The following is a 23279-nucleotide window of genomic DNA, read 5'->3' on the forward strand; positions in this document are numbered from 1 at the left end:
CCCCGTATGAACTTTGGGGGAATACAGTTCAGCCCATAGCGCGTTCCCTCATCTGTGGTCATCCGGGGTGAGCGCCCCAGTGACGGGCACCATAACCCCCAGACGAACTCTTTGTAGGAAAATCAAGTGACTGCCAGTCCTTCGCTCTCACTCTTTGCTTTCTTGCTGCAGCTGATCGGGGGCCTGATCCTGTCGGTGGGGATCTACGCAGAAGTTGAGCGGCAGAAATATAAAACCCTTGAAAGTGCCTTTCTGGCCCCAGCCATTATCCTCATTCTCCTGGGGGTCATCATGTTCATCGTGTCCTTCATTGGAGTGTTGGCTTCCCTCCGCGACAACCTGTGCCTTCTCCAAGCGGTGAGTTGGCCCCACGCACCCCTCAGCCGGTGGGTGGGGGGCGGTCCTTGGAGTCCCTAGAGAACTGGGGAGACTGCCCTTGGGCCTTTGGGCAGCCCGGTTTTTTTTTTTTTTTTTCAGTCCTTGCCTCAAACCACACTCTCTAGAGGGTTTCCTGGATCAACCTCTCTGTTACGTTGGCCCAAGAGAGACCAGGCCACCTCCACTTTTGTATATAAAGGCTGACTTGAATATTCTTCTTACTTAAACCCTGTGTTGGTCTAGACTCTCTGCTGCGAGTGGGAGAAACCATACTCAAACGAGAGCAAGCAAACCCCAAAGATGTTGGTGGTGAGTCCTTGGCTCACGTAATCAGCAAGCCCACACTGAGACCAGGGCTTTAGATGGTACCCCTGGGCTCCTGCTCTTTCCCCACCTCCCAGCTGGATGCCAGGCTGGGTCCTCAGGCTCTTTTTGCAATTGTCACTAGGCACCCCAGGCCAATAGAGGGTTTATGGCCCTTGATCCCAGAGAGCGTTTCCTGGTAACCTATGGCCGAAGTCCCAGGACTCTGATGGGCCTGCCCGGGCCAAGTAAGTGCCTGCCATGGCGCCAGCCTTACCTGCCCCCCTTTCTGCACAGTGAGGGATGGCTCCCCAAAGCTGGGGGTACTGGGTAGGCAGATCCATTCACTCTGTACCCACGTGTGTGTCTGACCTCACCGTCACCTCTCACGTGGGAAGGTCCGAAAAGCCCTGATAAGCAGTGTGTTGGTGCTGCCTGAGGCTGGAAGTTGCTGGCATCAGTTTGGACAATACCTGCTTTGTGATGGGGCAGGGGTGGGGGGATATATCCTTCAAGCCTCAGACATTCTCTCACCCACTCTGGGGGGGGGGCTGGGAAGCCACTTCTGAGGGGCTCTGCGGGCAGAGCTGGAAATGCTGTGGCGGCTGCCCATCTAGCCAGGCCTGCCCACTCTGGGTCAGCTCTCCTGGTGGCAGTGGCAGTAGGAGGGGTGTTTTTCTGCCTGGACTCTGCTGAGGACCGTGGGATAAACCTCAATAACAATCTGGCCTGGACAGCTGAGTCACACTTCCTGACCACTGACTGGCCCCAGAGATGGGTTTTCCCGGGGAATATCTGTCCACATCCCGTGCCCTCACAGGAGGAAGGAGGAAAAGGCCCGGGAGCCAGAGGAGCTCCAACAGAGAGGATTCTCCTTATCGCACTTGACCTTGGGGCAAAGGATGCTTCTCTTGTCCCTCTAAGTGAATCTCTGAATTTTGTTTTTCAGTTTATGTATATCCTTGGGATTTGCCTCATAATTGAGCTCATTGGTGGCGTGGTGGCCTTGATCTTCCGGAACCAGGTGGGTCTCTGGTGCATGTATCAGCCATGTGTATGCTGAGCTCCCACCGTGCGTGCCCTGGGCTGTAAACTAGGGGTGTGCAGAGAGTAGGGTAGATAATTCCTTGTGGAGCGTCCATTCTGCTGGGGAGACGGGCGCTGAACAAGTAAACCAGAGAACAAGAAAACAGAACAGGTGACAGGTGAGTGTCTGGGGTAGGCAAGGTGCAGGGGGAACAGAAGTCCAGACAGAGGGAACCACTGAAGCAGAAAGGAGCTTGGCAGGTTTGCGGACCAGTGTGCGGGCCACTGGGCTGAAGCGGGTAACTGATGGGGAGGCATGGAAGGAAAAGTCGCAAGGGCCACCAAGACAGACCCCCTAGGTCCTCATAGGGCATGGTTTAGGGGCCACTTTACACGGGCTGTGTGACCTTGGGCAAGTCACTTAGCCTCTCAGATCCTCAGGATCTCAAGGCATTATCATTCCTAGCTCTTGGGATGTGGGGTGAGGAGTTGATGAGAGAATGCATGTGAGAACCTGGCGTGGCAATGACCCCCCTGCCCCCAGTTGGACTCTTGCTACACATTAGCTCCTCTGTCCTGAAGCCTGGAGAAGAGAAGGGACTGGCCCATGGTCCTGCATGAAGTAGGTGGCTGTGCAGGGCTGATTTCCAACTCAAGGCTCTGTCATTTCTCCCAGAGCCCATTCCTTTGTCTTCATCCTGGCCTTGGTGTCGGAGCTGGGACTTGAGGAGCAGGGCAAGTTTGCACAACCTCTGCCTTGTCTGTCCACCCCCTGCCTCCACCCTCCCCACCCAGACAGCTTGGGCCCTGGCGCTCCTGGGCGTTGCTGCGGGGCAGTTGCATCAGGACTGCGGCCAGGTTGTCGCTCTTATCAGAAGTGGAGCCCAAGGCAGCATCACTATCCCAGATCCCTCAAATGACCCGGTGTTTGACTCCTACCAAGCTCCTCATGCGCGCAGCTGGGTCCTGGCTCGGGTGGGAGCAGGGATGGGCCTTAAACACAGGCTTGTCTCCACCCCCGGAATCCGGGGGCCTTCTTTCCATTTCATGGACTCCAGGAGAGGGGAGGGGAGATTCCCATCTCAGTGGAGTCAGTGAGGCACAGAGAGGTTGGGAAAACTGAGAGCACACAGCAAGATCGAGTCGGCTCAGTCTTTTTTTTCAGTTCTTTGTTCCTCCCCGACCCCAGCTTCACTGAGGTATAGGAGACAAGTAAAATTGTAATATATTCAAACTGTGCAATGTGAAGTGATTACCACAATCCAGTCAAATGACACATCCATCACCTCAGACAGTAATTTTTTTCTTTAGTGAGAATACTCAAGACCTATTCTCAGCAGATCTCACATATAGAATATGCTGTTGTTAACTATAGTCACCACGACATGCATTAGATCCCGAGAACTTATTCGTCATATAACTCAGAGTTCGTACCCCTGACCAACGTCTCCCTCTTCCACCACTCCTACCTAGGCCTTGGTAACTCCTTTTCTACTCCCTGGTTCTATGGGTTTCCCTTTCTTAAAAAAATTATTTATTTATTTGTTTGTTTATTTGCTTATTTTGAGAGAGAGAGAGAGAGAGAAAGCATGAGCAGGGAAGGGGAAGAGAGAGAGGAGAGAGCAAGAATCCTAAGCAGGCTTTGCACTGCCAGCACGGAGCCCAACACGGAGCTCGAACTCACGAACCATAAGATCATGACCTGAGCTGAAGTCAGACTCTTAACCGACTGAGCCACCCAGGCTCCACTACCCCCCCCCCCCCGGCCCCCACCCAACTTTTTTGTAGATTCCACGTGTAAGTGATACCATACAGTATTTGTCTTTCTCTGTCTGGCTTATTTCACTCGGCATAATGCTCTCTAGGTCCATCCGTGTTGTTACAAATGGAAGATTTCCTTCTTTTTTTTTTATGGCTAAAGAGTATTTCATTGTGTGTGTATGCAATGGATGAATATACGTACGATACAACATAAAAATAAAAATATATAGGGGCTCTTGGGTGGCTCAGTTGGTTAAGCATCTGACTCTTGATTTCAGCTCAGGTCATGGTCTCACAGTTTGTGAGATCAAGCCCCGTGTCAGGCTCTGCACTGACAGCCGGGAGCTTGCTTGGGATTCTCTGTCTCCTTCTCTCTCTGCCCTCCCCCGACTCATGCTTGTTCACTGTCTCTCTCTCAAAAATCAATAAATAAACTGTAAAAAAATAAAATAAAAATGTATGAATTAAAAAATGTATACATATATATCTCCATCATCCGTCAATGGGTACTTAGGTTGTTTCCATAGTTTGGCTATTGTGAACAATGCTGTACTGTATATAGCCAAAGGATATATTGCACCATTATTTTTAATTTTTGGAGGAACTTTCATACTGTTTTCCATAATGGTTGTGCCAATTTACATCCCCACCTACAGCGTACAAAGGTTTCCTTTTCTCCCCTCCAATATTTGTTACCTCCTGTCTTTTTGATAATAGCCATTCAAATAGGCATGAGGTGGTATCTCATTGAGGTTTCAGTTCGCATTTCCCTGATGATGAGTGATGTTGAGCGTCTCTTCATATACCTGTTGGCCATCTGGATGTCTTCTTTATGAAAACATCTATTTAGTTCCTCTGCCCATTTTTAATCAGATCATAATTGTTGTCATTGTTGTTTGCTATTTAGTTGTAAGGTTTCCTTATACATTTTGGATATTAACTTCTTATCAGATATATGGTTTACAAATATTTTCTCCCATTCTGTTGGTTGTCTTTGCATTTTTTTTTATTATTTCTTTTGTTGAAACTTAAAAAAAATGTTTATTGATTTTGAAAGAGAGAGAGTGTGAGCAGGGGAGGGACAGAGGGGGGGGGGGGAGACAGAGAGAATCCCAAGCAGGCTCCATGCTGTCAGCGCAGAGCCTGATGTGAAGCTTGAACCCACAAGCCGTGAGATCATGACCTGAGCTGAAGTCAAGAGTCAGATTTTAACCGACGGAGCCACCCAGGCGCCCTGAAACCTTTTAGTGTAATGTAGTCCCACTTCTTTATTTTTGCCTTTGTTGCTTGTGCATTTGATGTCGGGTCCAAAAAATCATTGTCATGACCAACGTGCAGGACTTTTTCCCCTATGTTTTCTTTTAAGAGTCTTGTAATTTCGGGTCTTATGTTTAGGTCTTTTATCCATTTTGAATTGACTTTTGTGTATGATGTAAGCTGATGGTCAAATTCATTCTTTTGCATGTGGATATCTAGTTTTCTCAGCAACATTTAAGAGACTATCTTTTTCCCGTTGTGTATTCTTGGTGCTTTTATCAAAAGTTAGTGGGTATGACTGGGTTTATTTCTAGGCTCTCTATCCTGTTTTGTCGATCTGTATGTCTTGTCTTGTCTTTTTTTTTTTTTCCAATACCATACTATTTTGATACCTATAGCTTTGTAATATAGTTTGAAATCAGAAAGTGTGATGCCTCCAGCTTACTTTTTGTGCTCAAGGTTGCTTTAGCTGTTTGAGGTCTGTTATGGTTCCATACAAACTTCAAGATTATTTTTTCTATTTCTGTGAAAAAAGGCCATTGGAATTTTGATAGGTATAACATTAAATCTGTAGATCACCTTGGGTAGTGTGAATAGTTTAGTAATATTAATTCTCCCAATCCGTGAACAAGGGATAATTTTCCATTTATTTGTGTTGTCTTCAATTTCTTTCATCAGTGTTTTATGATTTTCAGTATACAGATCTTCCACTTCCTTGGTTAAATTTCTCCCTAAATAGTTTATTCAACTTGATGCTATCGTAAATGGGTTTGTTAATTTCTTTTTTTTTGGATAGTTCATTGTTAGTGTATAGAAATGCAAATGATTTTTGTATGCTGATTTTTGTATCTTGCAACTTTACTGGATTCATTTATTAATTTTGACAGATCTTTGCTGGAGTCTTGAAGATTTGTATATGTAAGATCATGGCGTGTGCAAACAGAAAATTTTACTTCTTCGTTTCTGATTTAGATGACTTTTATTTCTTTTTCTTGCCTAATTTCTTTGCTCTGGCTTAGGACTTCCGGGACTATGTTGAATAGAAGTAGTGAGAGTGGACATTTGTCTCTTCCTGATCTTAGAGGAGAAGCTTTTACTTTTCACCATTGAGTATGATGTCAGCTGTGGGCTTATTATGTATGGTGTTTGTCATGTTGCGGTACATTCTTTCTATACCTAATTTGTCGAGTGTTTTTTTAATCAGAAAAGGATGTCAAATTTTGTCAAATACTTTTTCTGCATCTGTTAAAATGATCCTGTGACTTTTATCCTTCATTGTTAATGGGTTATCACATGGATTGATTTGCAGATGTTGAACCATTCTTGCATCCCAGGGATGAATCCCATTTGATCATGGTGTATGATCCTTTTAATGTACTGTTGAATTTGGTTTGCTGATGTTTTTCTGAGGATTTTTGTAGCTATGTTCATCAGAGATATTAGCCCGTATTTGTCTTTTCCTATAGTCTTCTTGCTTGGCATTGGTATCAGAGGAATGCTGGCCTCGTAATGACTTCAAAGTGTTTCCTCCTCTTCAATATCTTGGAAGAATTTGAGAAAGATTAGTATTAATTATTCCTTAAGTGTTTGGTAGAGTTCACCAGTGAAGCGTCTGGCCCTGGACATTTACTAGTTTACTAGTTCCTGACCCGTGATTGGTCTGTTCAGATTTTCTATTTCTTTTTTAACTTTTAATTTTATTTTTTCATTTTTTGTCTTTTTATTAATTTTTTTAATGTTTATTTTATTTTTGGGAAAGGGAGAGAGAGCAGAGAGAGAGAGTGATACAGAATCCAGAGCAGGCTCCAGGCCCTGAGCTGTCAGCACGGAGCCCGATGCAAGGTTTGAACCCACTAGCTGTGAGATCATGACCTGAGCCGAAGTCAGAGGCTTAACTGACTGAGCCCCCAGGTGCCCCTGTAGATATTTTTTTAATTGACTTTCTAGTCTCTACTTCATTTATTTCTGCTCAGATCTTTGTTATTACCTTCCCTCTCTACTAACTTGGGGCTTGGTTCGCTCCTCTCCTTCTGCGTCCTGGAGGTGTAAAGTTAGATTTTTTATTTGACATTGTTCTCTTTTATTCTTTTTTTTTTTTTTAATTTTTTTTTTCAAAGTTTATTTATTTTTGGGACAGAGAGAGACAGAGCATGAACGGGGGAGGGGCAGAGAGAGAGGGAGACACAGAATCGGAAACAGGCTCCAGGCTCTGAGCCATCAGCCCAGAGCCCGACGCGGGGCTCGAACTCACGGACCGCGAGATCGTGACCTGGCTGAAGTCGGACGCTTAACTGACTGCGCCACCCAGGCGCCCCTGTTCTCTTTTTTTCTTTTTTTTTTTTTCTCTTTTTTTCTTAAGGTAGATGTTTATCACTATAAACTTCCTTCTTGTGACTGTTTCCGCCGCATCCCCAAAGTCTTGGTATGTTGTGTTTCCATTTTCGTTTGTCTCAAAATATTCTTTTATTTCCCTTTTTCTTTGCCTCATCAGTTATCTTTTCGATCTGGTGTCACTACCTGCTCCTCCCTTTCCCCCTTTTCTGCTTTTCAGACTGTCTGCTCAGAGCTGGAAGATCGGGGTGTTGGTTCATTTCTCAGCAGCCTGAGGGGAGAGAGGTTTATTCCATTCGTCCGTGGGGATGTGTTTCTGTGCAGCCGCTGGGCTCCCAGCCAGCCTGTGGCTTTCCAGAGGTTACGGAATAGTGCTTTCCTGGCTAGAGCCAGGTCCAGGTTGTGGTCAGCAGCATCGACTGTTTTCATAAACGGTACCCTAAGTGAGCAGCAGTTCTGGTTTCCAGAGCACTCTCACAAAGGCGGCCCGATCAGCCATCTTCCCAGTGCCCTGTCGCTCAGCAGGGGCCATGACACCCACCACTCCTTCTTCCACCGAAGGACCTCCACCCCCTAGACCTCACAGCTGAGGACGCCGTGGGTCAAGGTCAGGGCTGAGAGTTTCTCATTATCTCATTATCCCCAAACCCTGAGGATTGGATGGTGTGTCCCTTCATGGGGCCTGTCGGGGAGGGTCTCTGTGTGCAACCCAGGAAGAACCCTCAGCGTCAGGGCTCTCAGCTCTTTGGAGGCTCATCGTGGGCCACGTTCTCATATGCCTGTGATGCAGAATTCAAAATCATTGAAAAATGAGATAGGAAATTATAAATGCAGTCAGATCTCCACCATGAAAAAACTAGGCCTGGAAAAATCTGGAAGATAATAGAAATATTATCATATTAACTTTTATATCCTCTGAGGGGTAGGGCTAGGGTGATTTTTATTTCTTCTTTGTATTTTTTCCCTAGCTCCCAAATATTCTTTTTCTTAAAATCATGGGGAAAAATACCACCTAAAAAAAACAATGTCCCTTCCAACCCGAATGTAAAATATGAGACTGGCCGATGGTGAGGATAGGGAAACAGCCTGGCTGTTGATGGCAGTAGGAAGGGGCGGTGTAAGGTGGAGAAAAAGGTGAGGAGCCATGAAGGTCCGCTTCCGGGAGGAGGTGAGTTCGCGATTCCATTTCTCCTCACCAAGAGGAGAAGACATATTTCTCTGAGACACACTGATAACAAGTCTGGCCCCACGGGCTACCAGTCAAGTCTAAGTCCCTCTTGGTGACAAATGAGGACAAATTAGGCTAACGACCTCACGCTGGGTTCCCAGGAAGGTGCACGGGCCATGGCCCCAGCCAGGCAGCAATATATAAACATGCCCCTGGATATAAGGAAGAAAGTCTCCATCCCTGACCCTGGGTGGGGTTTCTGCTGTCAGGCATGACCTGGTGGTCAGACTGAAGTGGCTTCTCTGTTTGTACAGAGCCTAGTGGCACCGAGACCCAAGGGCCCGGGCATCTGAAGTGCAGTGTCCTGACCCCAGCCAATGGGAGGAGAGTCTGAGTGACCTCCACAATGGTTCGCGTCTCACCTTGACCTCCTAGTACTGCAGCTTGTTCCAGGACCTCTCCCGAGGGTGTAGGGGTGTGGGAGGAGGGCAGCTCCTGCCCATGTGTTCCCAGTCAGGCAGAGCTGAGCGGGACACCCAGAGGGTGCCGGGCTGTAGCTGGTGCACCTGTATGCCCGTCGCAGGCCTCCTTGCCTCTACCTTCCTTCTGCTACCAAGGCAGGGGTGAAGAGTGGCCTCTTTCCTGGCCTTGACCAGAGGGTGCTGTGGTCACACCCAACACCGGGCCAGGGAACGGTGGACAGCACCCAGCCTGTTTTGTTTTTTTTTATCATGGCCCTGGCACTAGCTGGTTCTGGACATGCACTTGAAGTTCAGGGGCAGGGAGAAAGGAGAAGGCACGGTGGCCCGCTTGGCTGAGCACGCAAACGTATATAACTTTCCCATCTGGAGCCAAGTAGAGAAGGTTCTGCTGAGACCTGGCCAGACCCTCACAGCCAGGGTGCCCCGCTGTGGACAGAGTGTGGGAGGGACAGCTGGAGCCCCAAACACCTGCGAAGCTGAAGCATGGCCTCCTCTCCCTCGGGATTAAACCCGTGACGTCCGGCCAGGTCTGAGGAAGGGTCTAGCACGTGTTCCGGAGAACCTTGTAGCTTTCTCTGCTCCTTTTTTCTTGCTTCCTGGGTTCTCTTCTGGTCTCGCTTGTTAGATTTGGGCCCCCTCTCAGGACTGGAGGCAAGAGGACAAGTCCCCACAGTCTGGGGCACTGAGGGAAACCCGGAGGTGCCGGCTCAGCCCAGGTGCAAGGGAAGGAAGTCCTAGGCCAAGCACCCCCTTCCACACTGTGGGAACCGGGCTGGTCCTGGTGGCAGTGGGGCCGCAGCCTGGGGTCTCGGGAGCTGAGGAGAAGGCAGAGGAAGCTCCATCCCCAGAGGCCAGGCAGGAGGCTCCTGCCAACGTCCTGCCCCTCCTCCCTTCTCCGCCTGCTCCCAGCCTCCCAGCCCCGGGTTGCGGCTGCCACGGGTCCCACTCCCTTGATTCCTCATTCGGTTTTTTAAAGTTTATTTATTTATTTTGAGAGAGAGAGAGAGAGAGAGAGAGAGAGAAAGCACAAGCAGGGGAGGGGCAGAAAGAAGGAGAGACAGAACCCCAAGCAGGCTCCACGCTGTCAGTGCAGAGCCTGATGTGGGGCTGGAACTCACGAACCATGAGATCGTGCCTTGAGCCGAGATCGTGACTTGAGCTAAGACCAAGAGTCGGTCGCTTAACCAAATGAGCGGCCCAGGCTCCCCGATTCCTCGGGCTCCCCAGTTCCATTTAAAAGCAGAAAGCACCTCTACTGGGAAAGCTGCTGCGGAGGCTTTGGATAACTTTAACACTAGATTTAAAAGAAAGAACTAGAAAGGACAGTTCTTTGTAGCTTGCCTCTGGTGGTTTAAACACTGTGCTCCGAAAATCTTGTGGCCTTTGAGGTTTGCTTACTCTTTGCTTAGTTTAGCCCGGGCCACGTGGCCCCTGAGGCCACATATTCACGGTGCCACAGGCAGCCCATGCACACAAGAGCACAAGAGCAAGTGTGATCCAAAGAGGTCCCTGAGGAACTGGGGACGGTCCACGCAGCCTGGGACATCTGTTCCTCCTGCCCATTCCAAGGACCTCTGGCGGGGCCTCCCTTCCCTGCAGGGGCCCAGCTCAGCTTACCAGATGGGAGGCCTGATTTTCACAGAGGCCTTTTTCGGAGTCAGCATGTTTGGAAAGTGCCCAGAGACTGAGATGGTTTGGAGAGAAAGGTCAGAGCGGCTCACCAAAGAGGGAGGGAGAGGCTTCTCCCCTCGGCTGACCCTGCCCCGGGCCTCCTGCCCTCATCCCCTGCCTCCCAGCTCTAGCCCTGGGGGAATCCCAACAGTATGTGACCCAGTAGAGGGGCGAGGAGGTGGCCACTGGACTGGGGTAGGTCCAGGGGGACATGGGGGACTGTGTCTGCAATGCCTGGAGAGTTGACTGAAACAGGCCCTGACCCTGGCATCACCCCTGCATCTCCACTCACCCAGGGGCCCCCTGCAGCGTGCCGTTCAATGCCATGAGCTCATTCCCTTGCCCTACCCTGGGTGGCAGACCGGCCCCACCCTAGTGTCCTGTTTCTTAGGTGCCCCCAACAGTGTCCCAGCTGGCTGGCCTGTCCCTTCATCACCCAGAGGGGCGGGCACCCAAGGTTGGAAAGGTTTCATGGCCTGGGGCCTCTGAGAAGCGTGGGCCTGAGGCCAGGCGGGTCCCTGCTCTGCGCGGGTTGTGTGGCCAGCCGGCCCCTGCCCCGGGATCAGCGCAGGGGCTGAGGGCTGGTGAGAGCACGGTCGTTGGCGCGCCCGTGAGTGGACTTGCCCCACGTCCCCCGCAGGCCACCGTCAAGGTTGTCGGCTCCTAGGTCTGCCTCTGAGCAGCTGGCCTTCATCAGCAGAGAGTTTTCCTTCTGGCCACAGAGATAGGCTTCCCCGAGCCGGTCTCCTTTATTGTCTGGGCTTTGAGCAGTGAGTGTCGGGAAGCACGTGGCTGATGTACCCTTTGTTCCTCTCTTCCTGATACTGGAGATGATGTGGGGAGATGACCCCAAACTGAACCTTGAGTTCTTATTTTGGCTTCTTAGTGTTGTCAGGCTGGGGGTTCGCCACCTTGGTTCCAGCATCTCTCTGCCAGTGACCAGTGAGGTGACTGTGGTCAGATGGCCTCCCTGGGCTGCAGGGTGTTTGTGGGGTCCCAGGCTAGCCGCTGGCTTTTGTTCTGGAGGCCGTCTACACTCACATCTCTACAAGGCAGAGGACCGTCCTCCCCATTTTGCAGGTAAGGAACTGGAGGCTCGGGTATTAAATGCAGCGTCCGCGGCCTGGCTGGCTGCGGGGGCCTGTTCTCGACTCTGAGCCTCGACAGCATCTCTCAGCTTAGTCTTTGGGCCTCGGAACTGGAAGTTACCTTAAAGACGGGCCTGCAGGTTTGGTTCACCAGTGGGTAACTCAGGCTCAGAGAGGAGAAGGGGCTGTGGTGGGGCCTGCAGCCCAGGACCAGGCCTGGGACCCAGGGCCCGGTTTTCCCAGGGGCGCCCACAGGCGCCTCCCCTGGGGATCGTCTGGCTCCAGAGCCAAGAATGCCCCCTTTGTGCCAGCACGATCTCTGGTGATATGCGGGCCTCCCCGCTCTGAAAGCCCTGATTGTTGCTCTGAGCTTGGGGTTGGGCTGCCCACGCTCCTGCCCCCACCCCTGCCCGCTGTGGGGCCTTTTGTGCTCCTGGATTTCAGCACAACAGCCGAGCTGTTGATCCAGAAGGCCCAGTGTGACCGGGAGAGGGCGATGCGCCAGCACCCCTCCCGGTCCGAGCTAGGGGGTGGGCCCTTTGTTCAGGCCAGAGCCCCGCAGCGATGAGCCGCTGGGGAAGTGAGGAGAGCTGACTTCCAGTCCTGGCCAGGCCCCTAGCCTGCCTGCTCTGTGCCCTGGCAGAGTCAGGCCCCTCTTTGGGCCTCAGTTTCCTTATCTATAACGCAAGAGCTTGGATAGCAGCCGAGAGTGGAGAGGAGGTCTGGAGGACAAAAGGAAGACTCACTTCAGGCCTGTCTTTGGACAGTGGAAGGAGCACCAGGCAGGCACCAGGGCCAGCCCAGTCCCAGCCTGGAGTGGCTGCTTCCCTGGGGAAGGGCCCCATCTCTTGGGTCCTGGCCTATCTGATGATCTGTATGGGAAAGCGTGTGAATCACTCCTGCTTAGACATGGCAGAGGGACTAAGGCATCAGATGGGCACGGGGGGCATGGAGAGGGTGTGAGCAGGGATGTGGTGGGGCGTTCGTGCAGGCGGGGTGGGAGCTCCTTGGGCACGTGGGCACTCTGTTCCAATCCCGAGTCCTGGGAGACCTTGGGTTGGGCTCAGGGAGGGGAGGTCTGTTTCTTTCATACTGTCTCCATCTAAATAGACCATCGACTTTCTGAATGACAACATTCGAAGAGGAATCGAGAACTACTATGACGATCTGGACTTCAAAAACATCATGGACTTTGTTCAGAAGGAGGTGAGCCAGGCGCCGTGGTCAGACACACCTGCCATGCCCTTTGCCCCCCGACTCGGGACCCTGCTCAAGAGGGTGAGGGTGACGGAGCAGGGGCTTGTCCGCTCCCAAAGCAAGTAGCTGGCCACGTTGGGAGGCAATGGTGTGCCATAGACAGCCACCAAGTGTAGGGCCTGACCTTCTCAACCAGTCCTCTGCCCACGTGCCTGGCCCAGAATGTCCTTACTCTTGTCTCTCCTTAGTTACCACCCTCCCCTCCCCCCAAAAAGAATAAGGTCAGGTAAAACTACAAGCCACCTTTCAGGGTCCCAGGGTACCCTTCTCTGATGGGCAAAGACCATCCTTCCTTGAGGTGGGAGTGACCTCCAAGCCACCCAGTTCAGAGTCCGTTCAGTGACGGGGAGCTCACTCCCTGTCAAGTCAGGGACAGCCCTGATGTGGAAAGAGCTCGTCCCTGATCCCACATCCTCCTGCATTGGGGAACAGAACACGACGTCCCCTTTTCCCCCATAGCACTTCTGTGAACGCGACGATTATCATTTTGAGACACTGTCCTCCCCACAACGTCTACCCAAGTCTGTCAATGCAATGATAAGCCCTCAGTGGCTTCTACACCTCGGTCTCATTTAGTCCTGAGCCTCAGGTTCCTCATCTGCATCGGGGAGGGGGGGGGCATACGGACGGCCCCTCGCTCTTGATGTCCTGATGTCATTGTGCCTTGACGTTGCACTTCTGGGGACATGGCCTTGGGACCTGGTTCCCGTGCTAGCCATCAGTGAGAACCAAATCTCACCGCACCCAGGGCCACCCGCAGTGGCCACTCCCTTGGCTCAGGCCTTCACTGTGGTCACAACAGGTGCAGCCTCCGGGAGGCCCCTCTCTGCCTGGGGTGTGTCGGCCAGCTCTGACCGTCGGGTGAAGCATGATGTTTTTATTGGAACCAGCCTTCAACTGGCTTGGGGATTTCATTTCTCCCCGGGTGGGGCGGGGTGGGGGTGACTCATGCTCGGTGCCAGGCCCCATGCTGAGTGCTTCGTGTATGGCCTGGCTCTGTCACCCTCAGCTCAGCTGTGCAAAGCTGGCATTGCTCTTCCTGCTTTGCGGATGAGGATCCGAGGCCCAGAGAGGCTGGTCAGCTTGCCCAAAGTCACACAGCTAGGAGGGGTAGCCTGAGGATTTGAACTCTGGTCTCTTGGACTGCAAAGCAAATGCCCTTTAACTGCACCCTGGGGAGGCACTTCCAGGTCCTAAAAACTGCCGGAAGGGCTCTGTGGGGGGCTGCGGAAGGGTGTCTGCTTTGTGTCTCTCTGGCATCATCACTCCCCTAGTCAACCCTGCAGTGACTCCCCATCACTCAGAATATGATCTCAGCTCCCTACTCATTCTGGCTCAGTAGGCTCTGCGTGGTGCGGCCCAGGCCGGCCTCTCCCCTTCATCCCTCCCCTCTCACTCCCCCTGCTCCTGACAGGCCTCTGTGCCCGCTGCCCACATACCACTGGCTCATTCTGTGGGGCCTATGCACTGGTGACTGGCTCTTCCCTGCTGTTCGTGTTTCAGATTAAGTGTCATGTCTTCAGAGGGGCCTCCCTGACCTCCCAACGTACGGCCGCTCCTCCCCCGCTCCCCCTCCTCCACTCACTCCTCCTCCTCCTCCTCCAGGGAGCCACTGCCTCCTCGGATCTGTGCCAGTGCAGGGGCTGGTGCCCGGAGAAGCTAAGCCAGGGGGAAAGGAGGCCCGCCCTGTCCCCACCCTCGGTCCCGAGACCACATGGCAGGCCGTGTGTGTGTCCCTTTGCTGAGGGACACCCCCAGGCCGAGCTGGGGTGGCTGTGGCATAACGCCACTGGCCTGTGGGGGCGTCCATGGAGCCCTAGTCTCTGGGACCTTCAGGGTTGAGCTGCTGCACTGGGGACGTGAAGATGGGGGTCGAAGAGAACTTTCCCTCCAGTGTTTGGTACCCTCCCCATACCCACCCTGGGAGGCTGCCCAGCCTTGGCCTGCATGCCCCTCCGGTGATGGGGTGCTCACTGCCTCCCGGGAGAGCACAGGACAACCTGCCGACCGCGGCCCCGGGTGCTCCCCTTACCAGGAGACCCATCATAAGCCACAGGGTCTCCCGGCAGGGCCCCTTCCTGGTCCGTGCCTGGGGCCTTGGCGGTGACACGGCACCCCTCTGCTCGCCTCTCTCTCAGTTTAAGTGCTGCGGCGGGGAAGACTACCGGGATTGGAGCAAAAACCAGTACCACGCCTGCGACGCCCCCGGACCCCTGGCCTGCGGGGTGCCTTACACCTGCTGCGTCAGAAACACGGTACCCGCTGCTCCTGGCCTCCCGGGCTGGCCAGGCGCCTCTCGTCTTTCAGGAAGGGGGTGGGGGTGGGGCAGGAGGTGGTGGTCGTTGCCACGGCTTCCCGAGTCCCCAGGGCCACTGACAGGGGTGCATCTGGGGGTGGGGGCGTGGAAGGCTGGTCTTTAAGAGCAGTGGTCGTGAGCAGCTAGTGAACACTTCTCACGTGCAGGCCGGTCCTAGGCTCTCTTGGATTATTCAGCTCTTTCCACAACACCTTGGGGTGGGTCCTGTTTTACCCACTGTACAGATGAAGAAATTGAGGCACCCAAACATCAGGGGCCTGCCTTCGTGGGAGGCTGTCCTGTGTAGTCGCCACTTATAAACGAAGGGCTTCTTCAATCCTGTGTTTGACTAACGTGTCCCCCAACTGCTCGGTTTCTGGATTGGAATGAGGTGGAGAGCTTTGCAACTACTCATGCCTGAACAGTCATGGAAAATGTCTTTTCGAACATCTCTACCATTCTGTGCCCACTGCTGGATTCTGTAAACCAAGCAGCTGCCGGTGGGCGTTGGGGGGGGGGGGCCTCACCCTTGAGTCAGGGAGTCAGTGCCAAGTGCACCGGCCCTAAAAAGAGCCTGGACCAGGAGAGAAGGCTTGTTTGGAAATTTTAGCTGCCGTTTTAGGGTAGCTTTCTGGGAAGGGGGAGCGCTGGAGAAAAGCCCAGCATTTTCAGAGAAGCCTGTGTTTGTGTGGGGGGGTGGGGTGGGGGGGGCAGTGATCCTGAACTTTGTCACATAGGGCAGTGGCACCTGAATGTCCACGTCAAACTCTGGAAGCCCTACGTGTGTTCATTCATTCAGCATATATTTGTTGAGGACCCGCTATGTGCCAGATGTGATTCGAGGTCCTGGGGGTCTGTAGACACGTGGAGAACTCTGCCTGCACGGTACTGACGTTCTAGACCAACAAAGTATGGGCCAGATTGTACCCTCAAAGGTGGTAAATGCTAAGGAGAAAAATAAAGCAGGGGCGTGAAAGATTGTGATTTTAGATACTGAGAAGATAGTTCTCATAACGCCCTGAAGGAAGTGAAGGAGTAAGCCATGCATATCTGGAGGATGCACTTCCTGGCAGAGAAGTGCACATGCAAAGGCCCTGGGGTGGGAATTGCCCCGGTGCATTTGAGAAACAGCACAGAAACCACTGTGGCTGGAGCAGAGTGAGCGTGGGGGAGAACAGTAGCAGATCAAGCTGGGGAGGTCATGGGTGCCCTGAAGACCATGGTCAGGACTTTGGTTTTCCCTGGAGGGACAAGGAGTCAAATGGAGGGCTTGAGTGGCTAAGTGGCAGATCTGACTTCAGGTTTACTAGGATCACGCTGACTGCTGGGAGGGCAGAGGTGAACATGGGGAGTCTGATTAGGGGCGGTCCGTGTGTCACAGGTCAGGTCAGACTGTCCGGGAAGCAGGCTCTGAGATGCTGGTTAGCGAGAGCAAGGTCTGCAGGACGAGTCAGCAAGCTGGGTATCCAGAAGAGCCAAGGGTTTAGCTCCAGTCTGAGTCCAACAGCCTGAGAAGCAGGAGAGCTGACGGGGTAGTTCCTGTCCGAGGGCTGGAGGCTCAAGAGCCAGGAAGAGCCAGTGTCTCAGTTCAGGTGGGCAGTTCGTCGGGCGGGAAGAATTCTCGGTTACTTGGGGGAGGGCAGCCTTTTTGTTCTGTGCAGGCCTTCCACTGATCGGATGAGGCCCACCCACATTAGGGAGAGCAATCTGCCTTACTCCATGTACTGATTTACATATTAATCTCCCTGAAAAACACCCTCAGAGAAACACCCAGAATAATGTTTGACTAAATATCTGGGCACCCCACCCCGGGCCCGGTCAAGTTGACACATAAAATTAACGACACGTAACAGTCATCACAAGGGCTGACAGCTAAGGCTCCTGCCGATTGTGCTCGCAGTGTTTCAGGGGTTCCGGGAAGCACCCCCCCCACCAGGTGGGAGAAGACAGAGGCTCAGAGTCAGGCGATGGTAACGGAGGTGATAAAACCTGGTCAGCTTCTGGCTTTGCTTTGCACGTAATTGCACAATTGCCGACAGTTCAGATATGGGAGGTGGGGGAAAGGGAGAAATAAGGAGGACTCCCGGGTTTTGGTTTGAGCCACACGAAAGACGGGGCTACTGTTGCCTGAGAGGGGAGGACAGCAGTGAGGCAGGTTTGGGGGATCAGGGGTTCAGTGTGACAGGCGGAGCTTGGGAGCTGGGTGACATTCCAGCAGGGATGTCCAAGAGGCAGGTGGATATAGGCGTCTGGAGTGTGGGGAAAAGTCCAGGCTGGGCATATCAACACGGACCCTGCAGAGAAGCGAAGTGTCAAGTCCGCATCTGGACGGGAACAGTGAGGTGGGGAGGTGACACTCACCCAGCTGGGCTATCTCTGGTCCTGTATTACAGAACCACTGGTGGGCTCACCTTGTGTCTCCCACGTGATTTTCCTCTCGCGATAGAAAAGAGGGTGTTTCCTTCCTTCCTAGAATCTGCGTGTGAACTCGTGTACGGATCTTTTTATTTTACCCTATTTCATTTAGCCACGGGTCTGAATGGACACACAGGAAATACACAGAAAAAAACTCAAGTTGAAAATAATCAGAAGCCAGAGCCTTATGCTTGGTGGTTGAGAGCTTCCTGGCAGCCAAAGGAAAAGGGGAGACGTGAACATAATATACATTGTTATGTTCAACGGAGGAAAGCAAGCTGCTTCTTCAGGGAAAGTCACTTTCTCCCCCTAGCTCTCAGCATTAAAAGAAATGTCTTATACAAGGCTTCCTACAGGAGACTGGAAACAGCAACAGGGATCACTCGGGTAAAATTTGGTTATGCTGTGATGTCCCCAAGGCCTGGGTTGGCGTAGAGGGCACTCTGCCTCTCCGTTAAATGGCCTCAGACTGCCGTGCCTGTTGAGCTCTTGGGCCCATGTTTATAGATATCCACCCTCTCAGTTTTGGCTACCCTTAGGGGGCCTGTCCCCCAAGGCCTCTCTCCCCCTTCCCCCTGGCCTCTCAGACCCCAGGTACCCCAGCTCATCAGCCCTGTGCCAGAGTGAGAGGCGGCACTTGGGAAGAACCCTTGTGAACTTTGCGGCGTTCATTTTTGGGCTGCTCAGAAGCCCCCTTCGTGGCCTCCTGTCTGTGGCCCTGTGCCAGATGGAAAAGGCCACCAAGTACTGGTCTCAGGGCCTGCGAACCTTCAGCAGAGGCTCTGGAGAATACTCGTTCTGTGCTCAAACCTAGACAGGCTTTACCTTTGGAAAGAGCCATGGAAGCCTCTTACCCCCCACCCCTCGGAGGGGGCTCTCCTGGCAGGGGAGGCGTGTCCAGAGGAGGGGTCGGGGCTGTGGGTGCAAAGGAGGCCTTGCCAGGTGCATGTCTGCTCCCTGAGGGCAGGGGCGATGGCTCCAGGGCTGGGAGCACCGTGCAAAGTGGTTAATCTTGTTACCATGCAGATGACATACTTATTATGTTCATTGTGGGTCCCCCTTTCTAGAATATAAGTTCCATGAAGGCAAGGACTTTCCTTTGTTCTTCTACATTCCCAACACCTAGACCATTGGTTGGTACATAATAGGTGCTCAGTTAATATTTGTTCAGTGAATGAATGAACAAGTAAGGTGTTTTCTACCATTTTCTATCATTCCCGTCATTCTATCATGCACCTGCTTCCCAGGCCTGACCCTCTCCATGGGGGTCATGTTCACCCCCTGGAGGAGCCACAAATGCTGACCTGTGTTAAGTGGATGCTGGCCAGTTTGGGATCAGAGGGCGCCTGGGGTACAGTCTAGACTGAGGGAGGTTATTTTGCCCACAAACCAGGTCCTGACATCTGAGATGAGGCCTGCGGTCCAACCTGCTCTTTTGGAAGGGGAGTTGACAGCCTTCCTTGCCTTCCAGGGGCTGGGATCATGTCCAAAGTCACTCCAGCCAGCATCCCTTTGTTCTTCCACGTGGCTGGCCCTGAGATAAGCCGTTGACGGGTGTACCTCACTTTATGGTCAAAACAGCCCCATGAGGTGGGTTTACTGATCACCATTGCTTCATCAAAGACACCAAGGAATCTCATTCATTCATTCAACAAATACTGATTGAGCGCCATCTAAGACGGCTCACAGAGCTCATAAGTAGCAGAGCAAGACCCGGACCAGGTAGCATGATGCCAGAGGCTGCCCAGGCCACTCTCCTGCTCTCACTGCTGCCACCTGCCGTGCCCTGAGCGACAGCAGCTCTCAGTTGGATGTCACAGGATGGGGCCTGGGCATCTAGCTTTCTGTCACTTTGTAGAATGAGAAGGAGGCCGCACGGGGCATAGACAGTGCTGGAATGTGCCCCTGCCAGTCCTGACGCTGAGAAGGGGCTTGAGGGGGTCCAGGGCCGACCCCAGCCTTCCCTGTCCTGAGAGCAACTCTCTTCCCAGAAGAACACCCGGGTGGTGCCTTGGCTGGTGGGTTGGCAGTCTGCAGGGGCAGGGAAGTGTGGTCAGCGGCCTCAGCCTTGTCCTCAGGTAAACCACCACTGGCCAGGGTCCTGGCTGCCATCTGAGGTTTTGCCTCATAAGAGTCCGCGGAGCGAGAACAGCCCAGCCCTCATCTCTGAGACCGAGTATGGCCATATCGCGAAGCCGTGGCCCTGGGGCGGCAAGGGAGCCCGGGATGGCACGCTTTTCTCCGGGTTCCTAACCTTCCTGTCCCTCCTCCTGGGCATCTCTTGGCGGGCGCGGGGGCGTGGGGAAGCTAGGATGCAGACTCTAGCCAGATGGCCTGGGAGGGAATCTCGGCTCCATTCGTGCGGACTCTGTGCCTCCGCCCTTTCATCAGTGAAAGGGGAGACTGATAGCGTCTTGGACAGTAACCATTATGTGTCAGCTAATACACATTTCTGTTTCAGACAGAAGTTGTCAACACCATGTGCGGCTACAGAACTATTGACAAGGAGGTAATGTCTCTGGGATCTCTTTCCTTGAGAAAGGTTGCTCTTCCTGTCCCCTCCGCGGGGTGACTGGAAGGGTTCCTGGGGGTGGGGCTCCTGGCTGTGAATAGGAGTCAGGTGCTGCCAGGATTTTCCACCTGTGCCCAGATACAGAAGGACTCAGGGAGCCAAGAACCCCCCAGGCTGGGAGGGGCTGCCTGCCTGTGTTTACTGAGCACCTACTGTGGGTTTTCGGTGTGAGGTCAGCGTGCCTTTGCCAGTGCCCCCCGCACGCCCGTGTGCCCAGCCGTGCTCGGCACCGGTCTGCCTTGCAACTCCGGGGACTAAGAGAGACACTGGGGTGGTGTTGGGAGGGAGCTAAAAATCATGATGGCTTGAGGTGCCTGTGAGGAGTGAGTTCCCTGGGCCAGCAGTGACAGCAGCCTTGGGAACTTGCCAGAAACACACATTCCTGGGGCAGAGCCCAGCAGGTGCTTGACACACATTTCAGCTGGAGAGCCATAGACTAGCAGAGGTTCTCAAGCCCTCAGACCCGATGCCCAGGTATCATAAAATCATGTGGGAATGCCCTTGTTATTATCTCGAAATGAAATCCACAGATAATATAATCTACCGACACACCCAATTTCAGAATGAGGGATGGATCCGAGATAAAAGGAGAAATAGAACAACTTACAATCCTATAGCACATGGAAATGCTCAGGCATTAGATACAACAGAAGACGCAAAAAAAGCAGTCACGGGTTTGTACCACAGGGGCAGCTGACACCCCCGGCAGGGCGAGTGGGAACGTGTATACCACAGGCGTTATTTTTCCAATATGGCGAACAATTCTTGATAAAATTCCAGACAAAATACCGTATAATCATTCTGTAATTTACATAGTAGTATTTATGCAAAGTTATATATAGCATACGTGTGTGTGTGTGTGTGTATGTATGTATACTATGTACTTGTGCACAGTAAAACCACACAGAAAACACTGTGGTTTTTATAAGTACCTGAAGTTGGGCTTTTGGCTCAGATAATTATGGATGGGTTTCCAGCCGTCTAGATGCCCCTGGGGGACTTCTGAGAGGCAGGTAGACAGGGCCGTTGTTTGTGGGATAGGATCGCCCTTAGCTCCGTAGTCCCTCAGCCCCCAACCCCAGCTGCTGTGACACCCAGAAGTGCCACCAGAATGTCCTTGGTGCTCTCTAAGGAACACTGCTGCCCACTGAGACCCGCCGGTTAGAACCACCTGCTCGTAGTGCATGTGAGAAACTGAGGCTTACCGAGGTGGAGGGACTTGCCTGGACGTCAAGTGAGCAGCAGAGTGGGGGCTGGGGCTCTGCCGGGTCAGGTGTCAGCCAGGCTCCTCCCTGTGCAGCGCCTCAGCGTGCAGGATGTCATCTACGTGCGAGGCTGCACCAACGCCGTGATCATCTGGTTCATGGACAACTACACCATCATGGCGGGCCTCCTGCTGGGCATCCTGCTCCCCCAGGTGGGCTGGTCCCCCCTCCACCCAGGGAAGGGAGCTGGAAGTAGGGTGGCGGGCAAGGTGTTGGTTCGGAGAAAGCATGGCTTGGTGGTGACAGAGAGCAGAAAAGGTACAACGGGGTGGGGTGAAGAACACTCTTGTACCATCAGTCTGGGCTCACCTGGAGGGCGGAAAGGGCTGGAAGGGAGGGCAAATGGCAGTAGCTCTGCTTATAAAGCTCTTCCAAGTGCTTCGCCCACACTGCCTTCTGCAATTCTGTGAGGTAGATGCTGTTATCATGCCCACTTTACAGAGGAGGCAACTGAGGCTTGGCAAGGTTGAGTGACTTGCCCGAGGTCCCCTGGATAGTGAGTGGCATGGCCGGGGTGGAGACAGGGGTCCCAGAGCGGAGGGGCCTCTGCTGATGGGGCGCACGGAGGGTCTCTGGGATTTCCTGGGAGGGGGAGAGGAGGGTCCGGGTTGGGGGCTGCCAGAGAGGGCCATACATGCCCCGCATGCTCTCGCCCACCCTGCCCTTTCTCTTCAGTTCCTGGGGGTGCTGCTGACAGTCCTGTACATCACCCGGGTAGAGGACATCATCATGGAGCACTCTGTCACCGACGGGCTCTTGGGACCTGGTGCCAAGGCCAGCGTGGAGGCGGCAGGCACAGGATGCTGCATGTGCTACCCCAACTAGCGCCCCGGCCTGGGGCAGCAGCTCCCGCAGGACCGTGCCGCGACAGCACCACTCAGGCCACACCGCAGTGGCCGGACAGGACCGTGGGTCCTCTCCGCAGACTTGGCACTGTCCAAAGCCCCGGCTGTGTTTTGCTCTGGCGGCCTGCTCGGACCTCCCACGGCCGCTGCCTCTCTGGGGAGCGGAGCCCCTCCCCAGCCCCGGGGTCCCGTGCCTGCCCGCACTCCTAGGCGCGGACAAGAAGAGCGTCCCTTCTCCAGGCCTGGGCCACCGGGCAAGGGGGTGCCCAGCGCCCAGCTCAGGGCCCGTGGCATTTCTGGCAGTGCCTTGGCCTGTGGTGTTTATGCCCATTTGAAGGCGATTTCGTAGCAATTTGTACGCGAGGAGGGAGGAGAGCATGGGTGCCTGGTGGTGGAGAGGGCGTGTGGCCCCCAGGCGCCCCCAGTCCCACGGCCACACCCCGGAGGCCAGGCTGGGCCCATTTCCCAGCCTCCCAGGAACCTTGAGCCCTCCCTAAGGCTGCTGCTTTGCTGACCCTCTTTTTTACGTGATTTTTGTAACATTTTGTACATGGTTAACAGGAGTTTCTGACTAATCAAAGCTGGGTGTGTCCCCACACACCCCACTTTTGCCCCTCCAATCCAGTTTATTAATCAAACAATAAAATTTGATTTTTTTTTTTTTTTTTTTGGTGTTTCATTTGTGCTGTTTGGATCAGGAGGGGGTGGGGAAGTCCTCAACTCGGGCTTAGAAGCCCCTCCTTGGTGCAAGGATTGACGCGGGGGAGGGGGGTGGGGTGGGTCGCGCGGGGAAGGGCAGGGCACTACGGGACCAAGATCTGGGACAGTTGGGGACACTGCAGCTGGTGCATCAGCAGCTGGCTGGAGGCCGCCTGCTCCGGGTTTGGGACAGCCTCTTCCATTCTCTGGTGTTGCTTCTTACGGAAATGGCTTTTCCCAGCTGTGTTTGTGGACTGCCCCCGGAGCCTCCCGGACCTGCCCTTCCTGCTAGGGATTCATTCACCTGCGGGAAACCTCGGAGGAGGCAGAGATGACAACCCCTGTTTTACACACTGGGAAACTGAGGCAAAGCCACCTATGGCAAGAGGCTCCTCCTCCAGAAAGCGGGGACAGATGGGAACTAGGAAAGCCAGGGGTCTGGGGAAGTGCTGTGCCCTCAAATCC

General features: G+C 53.4%; 1 protein-coding gene across 1 annotated transcript; it reads left to right on the plus strand.

The window, feature by feature from the left end:
* Window positions 1-239: 239 nt before the first annotated feature.
* Window positions 240-22780, plus strand: TSPAN15 (tetraspanin 15). Its single transcript, XM_047071951.1, has 7 exons — window positions 240-357; window positions 1631-1705; window positions 12576-12671; window positions 14861-14977; window positions 19895-19942; window positions 21306-21422; window positions 21946-22780. Exons 1-7 carry the CDS (start codon window positions 292-294, stop codon window positions 22093-22095), a joined length of 669 nt encoding a protein of 222 aa, XP_046927907.1. The 5' UTR covers window positions 240-291; the 3' UTR covers window positions 22096-22780.
* The last annotated feature ends 499 nt before the right edge of the window (window positions 22781-23279 follow it).

Source organism: Lynx rufus, unplaced genomic scaffold (assembly GCF_022079265.1).
Source record: "Lynx rufus isolate CCGP_SWC_20201006 ecotype Redwood Valley unplaced genomic scaffold, mLynRuf1.p SCAF_11, whole genome shotgun sequence".
NCBI lineage: Eukaryota > Metazoa > Chordata > Mammalia > Carnivora > Felidae > Lynx > Lynx rufus.

Excerpts from the sequence above, each read along its gene's own strand:
- TSPAN15 (XM_047071951.1), top strand. The coding sequence starts at position 292 with ATGTTCATCGTGTCCTTCATTGGAGTGTTGGCTTCCCTCCGCGACAAC. Across the intron at positions 358-1,630 it reads ACCTGTGCCTTCTCCAAGCG|TTTATGTATATCCTTGGGAT; the intron begins GTGAGTTGGCCC and ends TTTGTTTTTCAG. Across the intron at positions 1,706-12,575 it reads CCTTGATCTTCCGGAACCAG|ACCATCGACTTTCTGAATGA; the intron begins GTGGGTCTCTGG and ends CCATCTAAATAG.